The sequence below is a fragment of the Callithrix jacchus genome, chromosome 18 (genome assembly GCF_049354715.1).
Source record: "Callithrix jacchus isolate 240 chromosome 18, calJac240_pri, whole genome shotgun sequence".
Taxonomy (NCBI): Eukaryota; Metazoa; Chordata; class Mammalia; order Primates; family Cebidae; genus Callithrix; species Callithrix jacchus.
In genome coordinates, this window is record NC_133519.1 from 26279385 (window position 1) to 26301112 (window position 21728).

Sequence of the window (21728 nt, forward strand, 5' to 3'; positions counted from 1 at the left end):
CGCCACATACTGTGCCGACCACTGAGCTGCAAAGATAAATAACACATAGTTCTTGCCCTCAAGGATCTCACAGTCTGACAAGCTTGCAATGAAAATCAGTGTTTACAGTCACAAAACTAGGCTGGATTGTTGCCAGAGCCAGTGCCTGCTGAATAATCATGAAATGTTATTTTACTGTGTTTTGTTTTATTTCTTTGTAATTGAGCCATTTTCACGTTCAGTTTCTTGTAAACTCTCATACCATAAATGGAAGCTTGCTCTACATCTTAATATTCTCTGTAATGTTATCATCAGGGTTGACCCATTTCAATTAACAGAGGTCAATTCAGCCAAAGTTACCTAAGTTTATTTAATAAACATATATTTGAGCACCTACTTTGCACAGAGAACCTTGGGTGTCAGATGTAGGTGGAAGAACGGGATACCTGACCTGGTCTCTCCCCTCAAAGGAGTTTACGCTGGGCCACGTGGCCAGGAGAATGGGGGAGATGAGGCAGCATGGAAGAGGAAGCTGTCCAGATGTTCAAGGTAGACTGAAAGGGGACCAGCCAGCTTCAAAATTCTTCCTAGAAAAACTGTGTTATTGCTTAAGGAAGGAACCACTTCACTATCTTGCCCAGACCTGGGTGCCGTGGAATCCTCTGGGAGTCTTGAGTCACATCTGTTTCCTGCACTAACATAGTAGGACCTGAGCTGGAATTCCTCCTGTTTCAATAAGAATCACACACACGTGTATTTGGCACTATCCAAGGTACTAAATATAACCTGCCACAGAAGTCCTTGATTTGAGATTTTTATATAAAGACCAAATCACATACACTTATAGTTAAAGAACTCTAATCACACCTGTTCGTACAAATATATAAATGATACGTGGAAAAAGCAGTTAAAGTTGCATGAACACGGGCCTCATTTGCACCTCTGCTGCTGCTAATAATAACAACATTTAATGAGCACTAGCTGTATGTTAGCCGCTGCATAAGCTCATTATATGCAGTCTCTCAATCTTCTCAACAACCCAGTGAAGCAGCTACTTTTTTGCCCCTTTCTACAGCTTTGGAAACTGAAGCTCAAAGAGATTAATCAGCTGGCCCAAGGTTTTCCTGTAAAGGACAAAGTCACTGCTATTAACAATATCGCTTCTCCCTTTATAATCCCTCATTCCTCTACATAAGGCAGAGTTCTTCTTATTATAACAATGACTGTGGATAGTAATAAATGATGTGCTTTAATATCGTGAGCATCTTTAAATTCTAAATTTGGTGTATGTCTAATTAGAGGCCCAAATTAAATCAATATTCTTTTTTAATGGCAGCCTTGTGAAAGAAGTTCTTACTTTAGCTAACAAAGATATATTCTTCTCACTGTAACTACAAATAAGGTCCAATTATGAGTTGCTGACCCATATTTGCTAACACTGGTGTTGCTTTTCCATCCTAATAATTAGGAGGATGCCAAGGAGGCAGTTGTTGGTTAATGGTGCACATGGCATTCACACTATGTGCCCTAGGGTCTATTTAGTTCAGGAAGGTTACTCCTAATGGAGGAGGCGTTTTTATGGGTTGCTCTCCTGTTTGGATACATTCAAACAGAACACCGCCAGGAGATGATAAATCTTTCTAATTTCTTAGCTGACTTGTCACTGGACCAGATTAGAAAGTTATTAATTTCTTAAGCACAGTGTCATTCCTTTTGCTGCCTAATTACCCTCCAAACAAATGCAGGATCTGACCATATTGATGGTTCTTAAGAAAAGCTCTAGAATATGTTGGATTTAAATGTGTTAACTCATTTACAAGCTTATCTTCAGGATTCTTACCCTGACCTATGTGGGAAACTGTACAGTTATTAGAGGAGAGGGCACTCTGAAGTTCTGACAGCACTTCTCTGCACAGCAAAGGTGAGAGATTTAGTCTGATCATGTGATAAAAGGAGCCTCAGTTTACTGGCTTAAAAACCAAGGAGTCAAAATCAAATTGGAATCTAATTTAGAAGTCTAATCTTTGGTCATCCAACATGCTCTCAAAGGCATTTCTTCCCAATATACAGGTGGACTTGCCTGCATGGCTGATTGACTGAATAACTTCTTACACTGAGCTCTCCTTCGTGCCAGGTGCATTGAGGACTACAAGCTTGGTGTGGATGGCCGCTCTTGCCAGCTCATCACGGAGACCTGCCCAGAGGGAAGTGACTGTGGGGAAAGCAGGGAGCTTCCCATGAACCAGACCCTCTTTGGGGAGATGTTCTTTGGTTACAACAACCATTCCAAGGAAGTGGCTGCTGGACAGGTGCTGAAAGGAACATTCAGGTAAACCTCATATGCATAGAACTGACTGTTCAAGGCTGTTGGTGGACTTTCTCTAAAGAGCTTTGCACTAGCATAAAGCTTTATATCTTGGAGCAAGGTAAATATGATATGCCTACAGGGATAGACTATGTTCTTGTCCTTGGTGTTTTCCAAGTCTACATTCCTTCTTTTAGAATCCAAGAGCCATGCTTAGTTTGGGTTAACAGTGAAGTGTTAAATGAGATTTTACTTTGCCCAGGCAGGAACTGGAAGATTTGCTTGAAAGCCTGCCCAAAAATGCTCAAGCTCCATTTCCCTATGAATGGAAGTATCAGTGTGTGAGTCATCTAGAACAGCAGTCCTCAGAGTGTCATCCAAGGGTACCTAAGGCCTCCGGAACGCTCTCAGGGGATCTCCAAGGTCCTGCCTTTCCCAACTACAGAAAAGCTGGATTTTCTTCCCATACTTCAACCCAAACACGATATTACAGTAAATTGAATTCAGATGTGAGAATCCAGCTGTTTTCAATTGTCAGATACTTTTTAAATTTGTAAAAAAATTTAAAATATCACTTCTCTCATGTTTTATAAAATACGTTACTATTGAATGAATTCATTTTTGTTGTTTTTAAGTGAATAATATTTTTTTTAATTTCTATTCTAATTTCTAATTGTGTAAATATAGATAGACATAATTGGGCCTTATTATATAAATATAATAAAGCTACTTGGGGCCTTCAATTATTTTTAAGAGTATAAAGGAATCCTGAGAATAAAATGCTTCAAACCACTGATTCAGAATATTTCTAGGTGATTCTCTGTTCAATGCCTGTCCTATTCTGCCTTGGGCTATTTGAATACATTTTCTTAGAACCCATGGGAAAATACTTTCCAGGAGATGATGATGAGGAAGAGGAGGAGGACGTCAGTATCATGATATGGACAGTATTGTGATATGGACCAGCAGTTAACAGCAATATGGGCCTAGACTCTTATGAGCAAACTGATAGTAAATTTTCAAGACAGTTTTTGGAATCAGTTGCTTTTTCTGTTGTAGACGGGAGGCATTACTAACATTTCCCCTTTTAGCCTTGGAATTGGTTTGCCAAAGGCCAGAAGTAAGGTGTCATCACTAATCTAGAGGTGGCTGTAGTCTTCACTGTAGTCTGGAAATGAGACTGTGTCTAGATCTTGTCGAGAGGGGGTCAGGAAGTAGGGACTGAGTTGGAAAAGAGGGAAGCATATTCTTTACCCTTTGGTAGACCTTTTCAGCTGGGTTATTTCTCATCTCCGCCAGCCCTCCCGCCAACCACCATACCCATTATGTCTTACTCCTGACGTGTACGTACAGTGGGGTTCAGGGTAAGGGGAGCTTCTTGGTTCAGAAAGAATTTTACATTGTGAGGTAGTTCATGGTGGCTCACGCCTGTAATCTCAACACTGTGGGAGACCGAAGTGATGGGCGGCGCTTGAGCTCAGGAGTTTGAGACCAGTCCAGGCAAAAATGGTCAAACTCCATCTCTACAAAAAATACAAAAAGTTAGCCAGGTGTGTTGGCACATGCCTGTAGTCTCAGTTACATGGGAGGCTGAGGCGAGAGGATCATCTGAGTCCAGGAGGTCAAGGCGGTAGTGAGCTGTGATTGTACCACTGCAGTCCAACCTGGGAGACAGAGTGAGACTCTGTCTCAAAAAAATAATAATTTTACATTGTGGGTTGAAATATAAAATGCCCAGTAAAGAGTCGGGTTCACCTGAACACTCAGGAATGAATGTCTACCCTGTTTCTAGGCAAAACAACTTTGCTCGTGGTTTAGACCAGCAACTGCCAGATGGTCTTGTGGTAGCCACCGTCCCCCTGGAAAATCAATGTCTAGAGGAGATCTCTGAGCCCACCCCTGACCCTGACTTCCTGACTGGTGAGTGTGCCTTCTCAACCTTATTCCACTGGAAAAAAACAGGCAGCTCCTTGCAGTTTCATGAAATCAAGATTTAACCTCACTTATTTTGGTTTCTAAACCAGTGATTTCCTCGATACACAATAAAAGCCCAGCCATAAAACTGAACACTAGTAGGATTATTTTTTAGTAAAATTGTTGATATTATCATATAATCACCTGCAAAGTGGTCCTAATAGTATATTTTCTTGTTATTTTCACAGAGATGCATTGAAAACAAATAAGATAATAGTTGCTTAGAGTTCTTGGTGGGATTAGAGGAAGTGACCAGATCACAGGAGAAGAGAGAGAAGCTAGATTGCTACTCTCACCTAAATATCCATCATTGCTACTGTTGGGTGTCCTGGCAAGTACTTACGGAGCATCATGAGGAAATAGAAAATGACAGTTTTGTTGTTACATGACTCTGAGTTTGCATCTCTGCTACTTTCTTTGTGGCATTAGACAACATAGTTTCACTTGGCCTCGGTCTCCCATCATAAGATGGTGATAATAATGCCTGCCCCTCAGTATTGTTTTGAGCCCAGCAGAATTCTCCCTTCAGGCTCACTATGGAACAAACACACAGATTAATTAGAAGAAGGAGGAATCTCTGGGTATGGTTGCCTGTGCCTCTGAAGACCCCCAGCTGGCACCTCCTGGTCCAAAGAAGAGACTTCAAGGTGTCCCATGGACTAATGAGAAGCAGCTGACTGAGATTTGGCAACACTTACTAGAAGACTAGACATGAGCTCAACTCCACTGATTGCTTTATTTGTTACTCTTTTCCCTATTCATTCTGTCTTTCTTATTCTATACCTTTGTAGACCCAGAAAATCTGAGACAGGTCTCAGTTAATTTAGAAAGTTTATTTTGCCAAGGTTGAGGACATGCATCTGGGACACACAGCCTATTGTCAGGAAGTCCTGGTGACATGTGCCCAAGGTGATTGGGGCACAGCTTGGTTTTATACATTTTAGAGAGACATGAGACACCAATCAATATATATACAAAGTATATTGGTTTTGTCTGAAAAGGCAGGACAATTCGAAGCAAAGGCAGGGTGACTCTAAGAGGTGAGGGAGTTTGCAGGTTACAGATAGGTAAGAAACAAACTGTTGAATTCTTTTGAGTCTCTGATTAGCCTTTCCAAAAGATGCAATCAGATATGTTTACCTCAGTGAGCAGAGGGATAAGTTTTTGGATAGAATGGGAGGCAGGTTTACCCTAAGCAGTTCCCAGCTTGACTTTTCCCTTTAGCTTGGTGATTTTGGGGGCCCCGAGATATTTTCCTTTCACACCTTCCTCTCCTTTTTTCTTCCTTTTCTAACGAATGGGTTCAGCTAAGGGTAGATCTCTTCCAGATATCAAGCTTTGCTAAAAACGTGAGTTTAGATCTAAATGGGATGAGATGTAGGTCTGTCTTGTAATATGACGTAGTGATTTACAGCCTCGGCTCTGGAGCCTGGCAGCAAGGCTCGGTTCCTCACTGGCTGTGTGATCTGGACAAATTGCTTAACTCCTCTGTGCCTCAATTTCTTTTACCTGTCAAAATGGGCATTCTAACACTATCTTCCTTCTAGGATCGATGGGAGGAAACAATAAATTCATATTTGTAAAGTTTTTAGAATAGTTCCTGACCCATGGTGAGATCTATGTGTAAATACATAAATACTTAAAGGTAGAAAGAAAATAGTATGAAAACTATGAAATAATAGTTAACCTCTAGAAAATAAAAATCAAGAGAAAAAACAATTAAATATATTCTGGACCAGCAATTCATCTCTTCAAAATCAGTTGCCCTATGAAATATTACATGCATGCAAGCACATGTGCACATACACACACCTGAAAAATTGCAGCTTCTGGACATATCCCTAAAGCCTGCATCTCTGGCATTAGGGAATCTAGTTTTCTTGTTGCCATACAGTTTGCAGACACTTTCCACATGTGTGTGTAAAATGCCTTGAAGAGGTGTGAGGGGGCACACACAAAGATCCTAGGAGCCACAACGCTAACAAGATAGGTGGCTCTGTTTAAAGATCTTCAGGACATCTTCCTCACACATAATTTATGGTGGACGGAGGAGATTTTACTTTAGTTATGAGATAGCCAGAGAAGTGCTGGACGTTTCCTGAAGCTTTGGGGGAAGAGAGGGTGGATAGAACTGAGAAACATCAGAAAAACATGTGGCTGACTCTTCATCTGTGGGAACAAAGAAAGATTCAAACCAGACCCTCCTTCACAACAGAAACTTCTTTCTCCACATGGCCTTGGACCTCTCCTAATTTGGCCCATTGGAGGGAAAATGAATAGAAGGATGCCCAGATGGGACACCTTTATTTTGATATGACATCCGAGGCAGTCAAGTTTAAGCTTAGGATCATGTTTGCTCTAAAATCCTCTAAGCTAAATTTATGGGAATCATGATTTGGCTACTTTTCCACCTTGCCTTTGCTTTTAACCTATTTTTGTTAAGAAGTGGTACCTGTTAAGCCAAGACCACATCTTTCCTTTGATGTAAGCTGGGATTGGGTTTGTTTCAAAGCCCAGAATAACTGGAAGAATCTATTAAAGAGATACTTGACCAAATCTTCCCCATGTTAACTCTGGAAACATTTTAATTTTACCTTTCTAGACTTATACAGGGAACCTTATATCATTTCATTCTATCTACTATTATCAGTCACAATTCCCATAAACTTAGAGGATTTTAGGGCTAAAGTGATCTTAAGAATCTTCTATATCAGCATTTCCAAGCATGTTTCTTTTTTATTTGTTGTTTTTCTTATGAAAAGTCAGAACTCCATTCATAAAAGGATTCTGTCTTCAAATATGTTTGGGAAGAGTGTCCTTCTGCCAACAATAGACAACATCTCTACATTAGAGAAGTTTCCTAGAAGCCCTGCAGTAAATATAGTAAAGAAATCCTTTTCACTTTAAGCCAGCAATTTCCAAGTCTATTTAACTAGAGAATCATTTTCACACGTAACACCTATTTCTATCTTGCAGAATTATCAGTTTGAAGAATACACTGGAAATACTGATCTACATGTCTTACCTGTCATCAAAATAACAGGACTTTTTGGTGTTATAAGTTGTATGGAAATTAACAAAGACCAAGCAAATAAGAACAGGCAAAGGCTATTTAATTGGAGGCTTGTTAGAGCCAACATCACTTGTATTTTGGCAGAGACTCAAAGGCAGGCAAAGGAGTGGAAAAGCTTTAGAGAGAAAAAAGAAAAGAGTATGCCCATATTAGAGGCTGTTGGATGAGAAAATTAAAGGTGGCTTAACTAGAAGTGGGCATCCTGTATGATTGGTTAGGGGTGCATATTGTACTTCTCTGGTTGGACTTAAGTGGAACTGGGAAAAAAATAGGGAAGTTGTCAGCTATTAATCAAGTCTGGATTGTTTGGTGTCAGTTGTTACAGTGGTTATTGTTTGGCTTCTTGGGCTGTTTTTTATGGATAGTGGTCTGACTTCCCATAAGTCTGACTTACAAATAGTAGACTGGCTTCCTAGGCTGGTTACTCTAGATAATGGGTTGGTTTTCTGAGCTGGCTGCTGCAGATTGTGAGTGAGAGTTCTATTTTTATATGTGATCTGGCCATTGCCCATTTGTATATTCAGTCTTTCAGCTGAGAAAGAGAAGGGAGTCCAGAAGAGGTAGAGGAGGATGCTGGCCACATTCATAGGCTTGTTGGGTGCCACAGTCATTAAACCTATGTGAAGGTATAGACCTCTGTGCTCGTTAGAATTTTTTTAAAGTTCATCCAAAGGGGATGGACTCTTGGCTTTAGAACTTGGGGCAATATACATATCTCCCTGACATTTCAGATAAAATAACAAGAAAAAGCCTGCCTGCCTGCCTTCTTCCCTTCCTCCCTTCCTTCCTTCTTCCTCATTCTTTCTCTTTTTCTTGCTTTAAAGATTGCCCATAAAGTCTGTTCAGTCATTCTTTTTTCAAGCATAGGTAGGAAAAAATAATGTTTTTTCTTGAGAAAACGTAGTCAGAGATAATTGCTTAAAAAAATAGTCATCAGCAGAAATGTGTCCCAAAATAATAAATTTTTTTTAAAAAAATTGAACCTGATTGTCTGTCAAGGGCACCTTGAGAAAGTATGTCATATGACTCACCTAGATAATTTATATTTTAAAATACCCCTTTCTTTTTAACTAATGGAATTGTTATCTGTAAGTGAGCATGGAAACACTTCTAAGCATTAATAGTTATGTAACTGTTCCCTGACTATGCTGTAGCATAAATGCATCCAGGAGAAATGTTGACCAGCTAAGGAATAGAGTTCAGTTGTTTGGCCCATTCTGGGTGGATGTGGAACACTGTTACCCCTACCCCTCTTCCCCACCCAACTTCTGTGCTTGTTCCTTTATTTTATCCTGTCTCTATTGTTCTGGGCTTAAAAGCCCAGGAAGTTATAACAAAAGCACCAATTAAGAAATGCCAAGCTTACACAGTCAGGTATGATGCGAGAGAGGTAAGGAGGATGATGGTGATAACATATGGAGACCATGTATGTGTATGGTACTTTCTCTTTTCTCAAAGAACTTTTATTGCGCATAATTTTATTTTGTTCTCACCACCTGCCTGTAAGGTAGATAGGATGAATACTATTATTTAGACTTTTCATATATGAAAACACAAATACATGAGTGGCCTGGCCTAAAGTCATACAACTGGTAGGAATCAAGACTGAAAAGAAAGCAAGAGGTCATCTCAGGTAAGACTCTTACTTTACAGATGAAATAACTGGGAACCAAAAGATCCCAGAGCCAGGTAGCCAGAGAGGATGGTTAGCTTGTGAGAACAAGAAGTAATGGGTATGAAAGTATCATTTGGAAACTACCTATTCAGCAGCACAGCCAGTCTTAGAACTCAGGCTTTGTGTTTTCTGTTTCTTTTCACCCTAGGAAACGACTCAATTAAAGGTAGTTTTGACTCATAATTTGAAAAATTTTTGTTCAGTGGGCTTATTTTTATATAATCGACTTTTAAATATAAAAGCAAAGTGGATGAGCTGACATAACTAGAGAATACTTGTTATATTAAATAGTTCTACATATCACATGCATCTCGTGCTCTAATAAAATGTACCTTTAAAGCATGTGACTGAAGTCTTAAACTTGTAAAGTTGGAATTCCATTTGTATGCTTTTGAAGTTAACATAAAAGTTAAAAGCCAAAGTATGGAGTAGTATCACTGTCCATAGTCACAAAGATTAATGCCCTAAAAGAATATTTGAAAGAAAAGAATACCAAAAACTTTCTCTTAGTTTCAGGTAGCTTACCTTTGATTCCCTAAGATAAAATTTAAGCAGTTGATTCACTAAACACCTTTCCTGACCTTTTTTTTTTCACTTTACCCAAAATTATTCTAATATGATTCACACAGAAATGAAATAAATGCTGGCAATTACTCACCTAATTTTATCCGGGTTGACAAGCAACTAATTCATCCTACCTACTCTTCATCCAGATTAAGCATTAAATTAGTTGATTTAGCCTGAAGGAAACATGGGTCAAAATGGCAGGATAATTCACTACATATGTATTATTGCTATTATATTTGTAGACATGCACACATACCATACATTCTATACATTATACATTTACTATATATTGCCCTTATATTTGTATATATATAAATAAACACACACATCTATGCACATGTGTGTATATTCCTATAACTACACATCTTTGCTATATAGAAAAGATGAAGAATAGAAATGAAGCTAAAAGTTGTTTTCTATACTTAGCAAGGCGATTTTTTTCCTATGGCCTAATTATTTTGTTTCAGTAGGATTTTGTAATTATAGTAATGGGTAGGATTCAAACAGGGTCACACTCTTTCTTCAAGGTACTTAATGAAGAATAGCCTATTAGTAACATCTCTAAGAGGCTGTAAGGGTGTGTTTATTGAGAGTGACCTTGGAAACTAACTTAATGTCTCAGAGCCTCAATTTTTCCATTAATAAAAGGGAGACAACACACGACTATCACAACGTCTGGCACAGAGATGGCATTCAATATTTGGCTGTTCCTGCCTGTTAATGATTTTGTCACCCTGATACTGTTCCTTCTGGTAAAGAAGGAATAAGCATTATCAGCCTGAAAGTAATTAAAACTTAAATACTGAACACAAATCAGTTAAATGAGACAGAAAAATCAATGTTATCAGGTATGTGAGCTGAGTCAATTACTGCAACCATTAAAGAGAGTAAAATCGGGCGTATTACAGTAAGCCTAGAGTTTAATATAAATTTGCTGTGGGGATATTCTAGCGGAATGAGTAAGAACTGCTGCCTGGCCTCAGACTCATCTGGAGCCCCATCCTGGCTTACCTGGTGTCTTAAGGACCTTATCTTTCCTCAAAGTACTTTTATGCCCATAATTTTATTTGTTCTCCAAACCTGCCTGTAAAGTAGATAGGATGAATACCATCATCCCCACTTTTCAGATATCAAAATACAAACAAATGAGTTGCATGGCCAAAAATCAGACAGCTGGTAGGAATCAGAATTGAAAAGGAAGCAAGAGATCATCTTAGTTAAACTTCTCACTTTATAGACAAAATGCCTGGGCACCAAAGAATCTGTTTGCCAGGTAGCCAGAGGGAGGTTAGTCACATTTTGAGAACAAGAAGTTATTGGGTAAAAAAGCAACTATCATTCTGAAACTACCTGTTGCAGTAACATAGCCAGCCTTAGAGCCTCAATTTTCTCATTTATAAAATTCAGATAACACCTGTCCCACCAGGATCAAATGGCTTAATATATGAAAAGTACTTAGCAAAATGCCTGGCACAGAGTAAGTGTTCAATAAATGATAGATGTTGTTACTATTGTTCCAGAAATCCTCTTCATCAAAGAACATTTAATCATTTTCTCACAATTATAATCCTTTAACTCGCCTCATGGAGGTGGTCACATTTTTTTATTTGAGACTTGTGAATCAGTCTCAGAACTGAGCCTGCATCTCTTCTGTCCTTAGGGATGGTGAACTTCAGTGAAGTGTCTGGATACCCTGTGCTGCAGCACTGGAAAGTCCGGTCTGTGATGTACCACATCAAACTCAACCAAGTGGCCATCTCTCAGGGTGAGCGCTGCTGCAGGCCATCCTGCCCACCTTCCCCAGACCTTAGAAGTCCTTTCTGAAGGGAGAAGCCTTTGGTCCCATTGTCGAAGATGCAGCCTAAAATGTAGCTACTGCATGAGATATTTATTCAGATATTTATTCAGATGTATCCAGAAGAGCAGATGGCTAGAATCGGATTCTTTTCTAAGTAGAGATCACATTGCACATGTTATCTTGGACTCTAGAAGAGAGGGAAAGGGCAAGACTGGAGCCAACAAAAGTATAATTTTTCCTGGGGTCATCCAGTGTGTGGAGAGGATATGTAAAAGCAGACTTTTTACAAATTGACAGAATTAAGTAATCCAAATGCAAAGAGCATAATTTAGGGGTTCCATGTAATGAACTAAAAACAGATAGCAAGAAATGGGGGAAGGAAAACCAGAAAGCAGCTTAACATTCCTAAACAGCAAGTGAGTGAGATAAAAAGCCTGAAAGATTGAGAGAAAGGCAGAGAGAGAGAGAGAGAGAGAGAGAAGTAGATATTATCTCTCTGCATTTAGCTAGTAAGTTAAGGAGTATTGAGTTGTAAACTTACTTAGGGTTTTAGGGTCAGCAATAGGGAGGTAGAGCCTTAGGGCCAATGAGAGACAGATAAATGGTAGAGGACAAATAGAGAAGTTATGAACTTAAGTGAGACAGAAACTCACCAAGGGTAAAGTTTTGTGCACAGAGAAAGATAATGCATTGAAGAAATACCACATTTTCATAGGACACAAGGGACTCAGAACTTTTTCTTTTTTAACACAAAAGAGTTCTGGGCAAGAAGTGACTAGGATGGGGGACCTTACTGATGGAAATCCTTCTAGTGCAGCACATCTAGAAAGAACTAGCCTACTTTTCGTTCCAGGAAAACACAACATCAGAGACTTTACTCCATTTACATGGTCAGTGTGTACCCAGCGCAGATGCTGTGCCTATCAGAAGTTAACAACCAAATGTCACTGCTGCCACATGCCTTCCAAAGTCACACCATAGTGTCACAGTGATGTGGACCTCAGCATTTGAGGTCTCAAGCTGAGCTAGACTTGACTGCCTTGATAGGAGACAGGTAGGTAGAAAAGAAAACCATGGGCTGGGTGTGGTGGCTCACACCTGGAATCCTAGCATTTTGAGAGGCCGACATGGATGGATCGTGAGGTCAGGAGTTTGAGACTAGCCTGGTCAACACAGTGAAACCCCATCTCTACTAAAAATACAAAAAAGAAAAAAGCCGGATGCAGTGGTAGGCGCCTATAACCCAAGCTACTTGGGAGCCTGAGGCAGGAGAATCACTTGCTGACATCATTGCCCTTCAGCCTGGGGAACAGTGCCAGACTCTGTCAAGAAAGAGAGAGAGAGAGAAAGAGAGAGATGGCAAGGAGGGAGGGAGGGAGGAGGGAAGGAAGGAAAGAGGGAAGGAGGGAAGGAAGGAAGGAAGGGAGGGAAGGAGGGAAGGAGGGAAGGAGGGAGGGAGGGAGGGAGGGAGGGAGGGAGGGAGGGAGGGAGGGAGGGAAGGAAAGAAGGAAGGAAGGAAGGAAGGAAGGAGACCATGTACCATGTAAAGCTAGCCAGATCCAAAAGGTATTAAATTTAGAAAATTTACCATAGGCAATCTTTCAGACAGGTATACAGTAATTCTCTTAAAGAGAGACAGCAAATCCAAGATTTACCTGCAGAGTTGGGGGAGAGGAGGCCAACTGTTTTTCTCTTCCATTTGTCATTTCCCAGCCCTTTTATTTTAGAATTTCTGCAATAAAATAGAAGCAGTGTATTAGTAACTTTTCTTACCTTTCTTCTGTCACTGTCTTCTCATTGCCTATGTCTACATCTGAAGCCAGTGTTTTGCAATTGCCTTTTTTGATCACTACCCACAGTTAGAATACATTTTGTATCATGACCTTGTGCATACACATACTCCCATATGCACACAACAGAAGTTTCATGAAGTGATACTTTATCTTCACGATGCGAAATGTTCTCAGCTGGTATTTGTGTTTCTATTTTAGACTATGCTAATTGTTTCTGCGTTTTTCAAATATAATTATTTGAACTCACTAAATTGATTTAATGTCATGACCTGTGATTTGAAAAAAAAAAAAAACATTGATTTAAGGGGGACAGCAGAGGTTTGGCAATGTTTTGCTTAACTTGGCACAAAGTTAATACAACCAACTGGTTTAAAAGATATTCACTTAGGAACTGAAATATCTGATTTAGCTAAATGGAAACATTCACTAGACACTTCTAGCCAGCTCTTTAACATCACTTGGAGCCACACAGTCACTTCCATGTTTGGGGCTGAATTGCCTGGGAATCTTTATACCCAAATTGTGAGTCCTCATTCTTACCCTTGGGTGATGCTTCTTCATAGCCCTCAGCAATGCTCTCCACTCGCTGGATGGGGCCACATCTCGTGCAGATTTTGTGGCTTTATTGGACCAGTTCGGCAACCATTACATCCAGGAAGCTATCTACGGCTTTGAGGAGTCCTGTTCTATCTGGTACCCAAACAAGCAGGTCCAGCGGCGACTCTGGCTGGAGTATGAAGACATCAGTAAAGGTGAGTGGCATGCTTGTTGGCAAATTCCATACCTCATGCCAGTACCAGTTGCCCACATACCATCTATAAGACCAATTTTAAGGAGTCTGTAGGAACAAGACTTATTCAGATTTTCCCCTCAATGATCTGTGCCCATCTTTAAAATTTTCAAGGTTTGGTTGCAAAAACCAAATCTCAAAATCAAAGTGTTTAGGGAATTTTAGATGCAGGATGGGGTCAAAATTGTAACCTTACTATGTTAGTTATCACAGAGAGAGTTCTCTAAAGGTTCTGGCCAGCCACCATCCATTTTGCTACCCTAGGGAGAACAAAGTATTGGACTGCTTGTATAGAGTAGGAGGGAAGAAGCAGGGAGAGTGATTCAGTCTCCAGGAGTCACACCTGACTCTGCCTGGAATCCCTTTATAGCAGCTACATACATAGTAAACCCCTTCTCGCTTCATCCTGCCCCCTGGGTAGGCTCTTTTTTCCTACTGATTTGTGTTATGAGGGAATCTCTATTGGCCAAGTGTTTATATAGCTCTGAATAACAGCCTCACAAATAAATCCTTGTCTGCTGTCTTGACAGCATGTTAGTATTCAGTTCAAGTCAGTATAAGCAATTGAAATTTGTTATACCTTCTTGATTCACCCTCTGGTATAGCAGGCGTGGTGGCTAGTATATTTGTATCTGAACAACCAAGACTGCTTTAGAATTGCCATTCATGGAATTTCTCTTCAGTTTATCCACACGGCATTCTGATGAGGCCAAGTTGTGGATACGGGACTTGCTAAGGGGCAAGTGATGAATCAGCACAATAGAAACTCAAGAAATGGGTCATCTTAAGACTCAAGGACCAAGGAAGTGCTCCTCTGAGACAAGGGACCTCTGCTGTCAGCAGGGCTGCCACAGGGGCTAGTATGTCCCTGTGACTGAAGTGCTCTTGGTTCTCTGAGCTTCCTGTTTCATCTTGCTCAAGGGTAGCAGAGTCATGATATCCTCTCCTCTGGCTGGACACTTTCTCCTAGAAGAAACAAGAGATTTGAGACTTGGCTGCAGTGGCTGCAGCCATTCACTCCCCTCAAACCTTGATTACTGTAAACTCAGAAACACAACCACAGGCTTCTGCTACCTCTTCAAACTTCAGGTCCTTAACATTGTTCTGATTCCAATTTGCCAAGAGAGCAATGTAATATAAGCAAATGTAGATACTACCAGTTCCAGCTGGCAAAGCTTTCTTATGCTTTCATGCCAGAGCCTGGGGACTGAACTGGAGGGCTGAATCCTTTTCTAGTTCTGTTTGCCAGTGGTTCAGAGATTGCCAGTGTCTCAGATTTCTGGGAGATAAGAGTCTAACCTTGCCAAGAGCTCCTGGTTCTAGACCTTGTCTTTCTCGCAAGTACTGCAGTGCCTTTAAAGTTAAAAACTGGATCCAGGAGGGAATTCTGTCCATGGCCTTGGCATTATGCCCTACTCATCTTGATCACAAGCCTCTCTTGCCACTCAGGAGCTAGTTTTGCCACAATCTAAGTGTTGACTTTGGTTCTCTGAAATATGGTCTATATAAAGCTCCTTGCTTGTTACTAATCTTAAAAGACATTCAAACATTTTAGTAGGTCTACATCAATCTCTACCACCTTCATTCCTAAACCTTACCTCTAAGTTACAGGGTTTTTGTGTTTTGTTATTTAGTCTGGTTCTTTAAATATATTTCTCCTCCTTGGGCATCAATTTTCTTTTATTCTAAAATGTTGCATGAGGGAATGTAACTGATAAAGAATGATATGTAGGTTGAGGTAGGCAGATCACCAGGTCAGGAGATCAAGGGCATCCTGGCCAACATGGTGAAACCCTGTCTCCACTGAAATACAGAAAATTAGCCGGGCATGGTACACATGCTATGCTACTTGGGAGGCTGAGGCAGGGGAATCACTTGAACCCAGGAGGCAGAAATTGCAGTGAGCTGAGATCCCACCACTGCACTCCAACCTGGTGACAGAGTAAGACTCCAACTTAAGAAAAAAAAAAAAGAATGATATGTGCGTAAGACAAAGGGAGATATTTCTGTCCTGCTCTCTGAGAGGGTTGATACAGAATGGAACTTCACCCTAGGAGTGACAAGCGTGCCGAGAGGGCTATACTTCCGTGACATGCAAGGGACACTATTTTTAGATTTGAGTCCTTTGATTATATGTTATTGCCTGCTCCGACTTGAAAACTCTTCTAGTGAAATGAGTTTCTCTGTTTTTTATTTCTGTAACTATGACCAGATGCCTAAAATTACTTATGGATTGAATAGGAAAGGAAGTTTACGGGGGTGAAATGAAATGGAAAGAGCACAGGACTTAAGGATGGAAGTCTAGAGTCACCCCAGTGATATCACTTGAGTCAGTCACTTCCCTGCACCTCATCTGTAATGTCCTCTCTGGTTCTCCAGCCCTGACAGTTTAGGAATCCTTATGAATCTTCCTTTACATGAGAAGTGTTCTCAGGTTGGGTATTTGGGTAAAAGTCCCCTCTTCTCTCTACACAGTCATAAAATTCTCAGGAGTAAGTTTTGTGCCTTATTCAAGTTTAAATACCCAGAGCCACAGAGCCAAGCACGTGGGGAGCACTCACGGTGTTCACTGTTGCTGTTGCTTTGTTGTCGGTGACAGTGCTGATGGGTAGAGTAAGGGTGATAAAAGCCTCTCTGAGGTGGTGACTTCCGTGTGGGTTTTATGGCAGACATGAAACTTGCTTCAGTTATGCCTGACTGAGGAAAACTCAGAGACTGGTGTTTTGGGCCAGATCTTTAGAAGGCAGCCTCCCATTCAACAGGCCTTTATCAGTCATGCTAGCACTATGTGGTTTGCCTTACCAACGTTGAGGATCATCTCGCTTAAGATAAGTCTGATGAAGCCTGTAAGAAACATACTTTCATTTCTTACTGTCCAAGATTAGCCTGCCTGAGTTGTTTTGACAGGGCAAGTAAAGACAGAATTTCAGAAATGAAGTGTTCAACCTCCCCTGACCCCACGTCTAACCTTACTCATATCTTCTCCTGTCGTCCTTTGTCCTCCTGCCTCGGAAAAGGTCAGGGGGTTCTTCCTCTCCAGGCTAGCCTCTCCACCTGTGTGCCAGCACCCATCCCTCCCTGCTTCCTCCAGACCTCACTCCTTCATTATCCTCCTCCTTTTTAATCTTCACGGTCTCTTCAGCCACTGAACTCTCTCTTCTCCAACCTCATATCTTCCTAAAAAATGGTTCTCGTATTAACACGTGCCCCTCTTTACCGCTCTTCCTTTTCAATGTATTAGCACCTCATTTCTTACAAGGGTAGTTTATACCTCTTTTCTGTACTTCCTCACCTCCAGTTCACTCTTCAAATTATCACTATCAGCTGTTTTGCGCTACAAAAACAGCACTGGAGAAGGAAATCTACCCTACAGCTTCTTCATCGGCAATTCCCTCATGCCAGTCCTGTGAGCATGCCATGTATCTCAGCTGAAGACTTTGTCCCTGTTGACCAGGGCAGCTTTCTTGAAAATCCTCTATTCCCTCGATGCCCCAGATGTAGTTCTGTCCAGATTCTCTTCATAAATCTTTAGCCTTTATTTCTCATTCTTTTTTGCCCATACTCCCCTAAGGAAACCATGTGCATCATGGTCATTTCACGGGGTTTGTCCTTAGCGAGTCTCTCCTTCCTATTGCTGGGTGCTGTCCTTCTGCAGCCATCTCAGCTGATGCTCCTAATTCTCTCCCTTTTTTTCCAAGACTCGAAACTGCCTTCGCTCTTGAGTGTTTAGCATTTCTACCTGAGAATTCTACAGGCACCTCACTGATGGATGCTTTCCTTTCTCTTCCCCGTAAGTATTACACTGTGGTAGATTTGCAAACTCCATTGATGGTCACAGTGTGGAGTGAGGATTCCTCCTTGATCCTCCTCTTTAATCTCCACATGCGACCATTACAAAGTCCTTTTCACCACCTGAGTATGTCTTCAACAGTCTCCTCTTCTCCATTTCTTCAAGGTTCTCATAAAACTACTGGAATTGCTCCCTTGTGTATCTCTTCTGCTTCCATTTCCTGCCACTCCACTCCATTCTACAATTCACCATCTGTTATCAGTTTTAAATGCTATTTAATGGTATCACTCCTCAGCTTGAAACCCTTCAGTAACTCCTTCCTGCCTTCTCAGCACAGACAGCTGACTGCACGCCCTGTATTAGTTTCCTGTGGCTGCTGTAACAGATTACATCAAACTGGATGGCTTAAAAAGCACATAAGTATTTTTCTTAGAGTTCTAGGGGCCAGAAGTCCGAACTCAGTTTTGCTGGGCTAAAGTCAAGTCATCAGCAGGGCTAGTTCCTTCTGGAAGCGTAGGGAAGAATCCCTTCCTTGTCCTTTCCAGCTTCTAGAGGCCACCTGCATTCTTAGCCTGTGGCCTCTTTCTCCATCTTTAAAGTGCATCACCCCAGTCTCCAAGCCACATAGCTTTCTCTGTGACTCTGACTCCTCCTGCATCCCTTTTATAAGCACCCTTTTGATTGCATTGGGCCCACCCAGATAATTCAAGATAATCTTCCCATTTCAAGAACTTTAATTCAATCACATTTGCAAATGTCCTTTTGCCGTTCACAGGTTCTAGAGATTAGGATTATGGGAGCCATTTTTCAGCCTACCACCCTCTCTCACCTCTCCAGCCATTGCATCACTGACCACTACCTACCCTGAGTACCCTACACTCTGATAACGTAAGGTTATCATCTGTCAATCTAAAACCTTTTCATTTGTATCTCCACAGTTTAGGTCCCTAGAGACTTCTTTCCTGCTTCAGTCCAAGGTCACAGATTTGCTCTGTGAAGTCTCCACCACTACTCTGCCTCACTCAGAAATTTTCTCTCCTGAATGCTTCTCTTGTACTCCACTTGAAGCCCTCTTTTCCTCTTGTGTCTGTTCTGTGGCCTAGTTCCTGGGGGCATCTACCTCTCTTTCCAGACCCTGAGGAACAACACATTAGTCTTCCTGGATATGATTTCTGTTTCTTGCTTGCATTTTTGCATTGCCTCCTACAGGTCTATAAATTGCTAGATCTTAAATAATACTCTGCCAACTGTGAGGCCCAGCATAGGTCCAGGATAAAGATTCCCCTAGTTTAAAAGAGGGCATCGAGGCTTTTCACACTTCCGAGCCTTAGAGCATATGATTCTCAATCTGTCTGACTTGCCCTCCATTCTACCATCTCCTCCTTCCTACTCTGCAAGAGCTAGTTCCAACATCACTCCCACCAAGCCTCCCCTGACGCTCACACAGGGCTCTCTGCCGCCTGTTTATGCTCTCGCAGCTCTTTATATGGGTCCTTTGGCCGCACTCTCCACATTTCCCTCGATTATCATTTCCCTGCATGACTGTCTTCCATAGTAATAGACTTGACAGTATTTACAGTATTTCTCTTCTTTTTTAATTTCAAAAGTTTATTTATTTGAAGTAACCAAAATGCAGAAAAAAGAATAAAATGGAAAGTAAATCTTCTTCCCACTCTTATTTCCCAGTAGTCCAGTTCCACTCCCTAGAGGCAATCAGGCAACCACTGCTACCAGTTGATTGTCTATCCATCCAGAGGTAGTCTATTCCTAGCCATTTGGAAGTGAACAAAGCAACTTGTAGAAGTCTTTCTGTAAAATTATACATACACATGTATATTTAATTATGTTATCCTTTCTCTCAAAATATAGATATTTGTATATAATATATGTATATAAATTTGTGTGTATATATAAAATATACACATACATACAAACATGCATATTTATAGAGAAACATGTACATATAATCTCAAAATAAAGTATCTGTTTGCTCCAAGATTAGAGATATGGACGAGGGACTTTTATTTTTTGGACTAAAAACTTTCAAATTGCTTTTCCCACAAGCATCTGCCACTGTTATAATAAAACTGTTTTAAAAGATTGAAAAGTATATTCTGAAAAGTTGATGTTATCCTGAGTTAACTATATCAGTGGGGTAACTGAACAAAGGAAAAGATACTTTTTTATCTGGAGAAAGCTGAGCTTCAGACCAAAGACTGGGAGGAATTACGTAATGATATGACCACGTCTTATTAATCTTTGAGTTTTCATTCCTGACACAGTGCCGGGCATGTAATTAACATCCACATTTTGTTAAAGGAGCAGATCCTTTATATTTTCTTACTTCATAAGAAACCAGTAAAGAGATATAGATCTGTATATTCCAGAGAAATAACCAAGAAAAAAGGAAACCTTTTTTAAATTAGAACTTTCAGGGGTTTAATTGTAACCCTCACCTAATGCACTAAGCACACTACATTTTTTTCTTCTTTTTTATACTTCATTCAGGAGTGGATTTCCTTGGGTCTTTCTTCCCTTCCTTTTCCAATATCACTTTCATTGTTGCTTTAGATCTGACCTTTGCCCTTGCCTTTTCTTGCTGTTGCTTTTGGTACATATCAGTGGGGTTATCTGGGTGGACAAATTGTAATAAGCAAGCTCTTCATTTCCACTGCACCTTCTGTTCATAATCCACATTTTTTCTACATAATCCACCTTTTTCTTTTTTTTCTGGTCAGTTGCTTCCTTCCCTTGGGGAAAGCTGAGAAGAATGACCTGCTCTCCCTCCGAGGCACAAGCTGAGAGTTCATCCTCTGAGGTGACGCTCAGGCTTTAAGCAGGCATAAATCAGATCAGAGTCAAAGAAAGGAGTAAACCCCCTACACGGCATTGTGTTTCCAGCAGACAAGATGCCATGTCTTCCACATTTTTGAGTGGATATAGCGCAAGACTAAACTGGTTCCTGTCCCAGGACAGTGAACAGACTTCTGCTTTGCCTGAACCAAAAACAACAACTGAATCAGCAGTCAGCCTTCTAATCTTGCTCTGTGAGTGCCGGTCAGCCTAGACCTGTCCTTGTGTATTTGAGGATGGTATAGTTCTTAGGCTAACTTGCTTCATTGTAACATAGGACATAAAAATGACACAAATTTATAGAAATCCAATGAAGAGTAATAACACATTTCTATAAGGCTTTATGTTTTACAACCCCAAGATTGCAAATGAGCTTGAAAGGATCTTTCTATACACATTTACAACAACGAAGTTAGCACTCAAGTAAGCAAAGCAATTATGGCATACATTTATTTTCTCTAAATGATTCATTAATTCACTCAACAAATGTTTGCTGAGGGCCTGCTACATGCAAAGCCCTGCAGTAAGCAGAGAGGGGATTTAGAGAAGGCAGCAGTTCCACAGCATTCACAGGCAGACAGGCCTGTTGGCATTGCGGCCACAGCTAAGCCCGCTGGTGTCATAGACAGAGCCTCCTGAAGAGGCTCTAAAGCTTTCCTAAACATATGCGTGAGGATTTAATTTGAGTCTCCAAGTCCCGCGGCTCTGATGCAATGAGTCCAGAGTAAACTACATATGTAGGTTGAGGGAGAAAGTTAGAATAATATTACCAAACAGCTACATTTTTTATTCTAGCACTTACTTTGAGCAGGCATTTTGCTAAGCATGTTACATCGCTTTTTTCCAGTTAATCCTCTAACATACATACCATTTAAGTCTTACCCTCCCCATGTTATAGATAAGGAAATAATAATAATAATGAGAGCTTAAATAATGTGCATGTGGTCAAAGAAATAGTAAGTAATGGAGTCAGGAATAAAAAGGCCTTTACCTCCTGAGCTGGACTGACAATCACTTCTTGGCTTTTAGCCTGCCAATTGCACAGAAAGAAATCAAAGTAGAAAACTGTGTAGACAGAATGAAGTAGAATAAGAACTGAAGCCAGGAAACTGGTCTAAGGCGAACCCACCA

General features: G+C 40.7%; 1 protein-coding gene across 4 annotated transcripts in view; it reads left to right on the forward strand.

Annotated features, from left to right (window-relative positions):
- Nucleotides 1-21728, forward strand: part of ASTN1 (astrotactin 1) — a 328578-nt gene that overhangs the window by 236670 nt on the left and 70180 nt on the right. For all 4 annotated transcript variants that reach the window (XM_035279096.3, XM_078356254.1, XM_035279094.3 and 1 more), the window contains exons 13-16: nucleotides 2114-2308; nucleotides 4077-4204; nucleotides 11234-11338; nucleotides 13728-13916. In XM_035279096.3, coding sequence (XP_035134987.1) covers nucleotides 2114-2308; nucleotides 4077-4204; nucleotides 11234-11338; nucleotides 13728-13916 — 617 coding nt within the window. The remainder of the gene's footprint in view (nucleotides 1-2113; nucleotides 2309-4076; nucleotides 4205-11233; nucleotides 11339-13727; nucleotides 13917-21728) is intronic.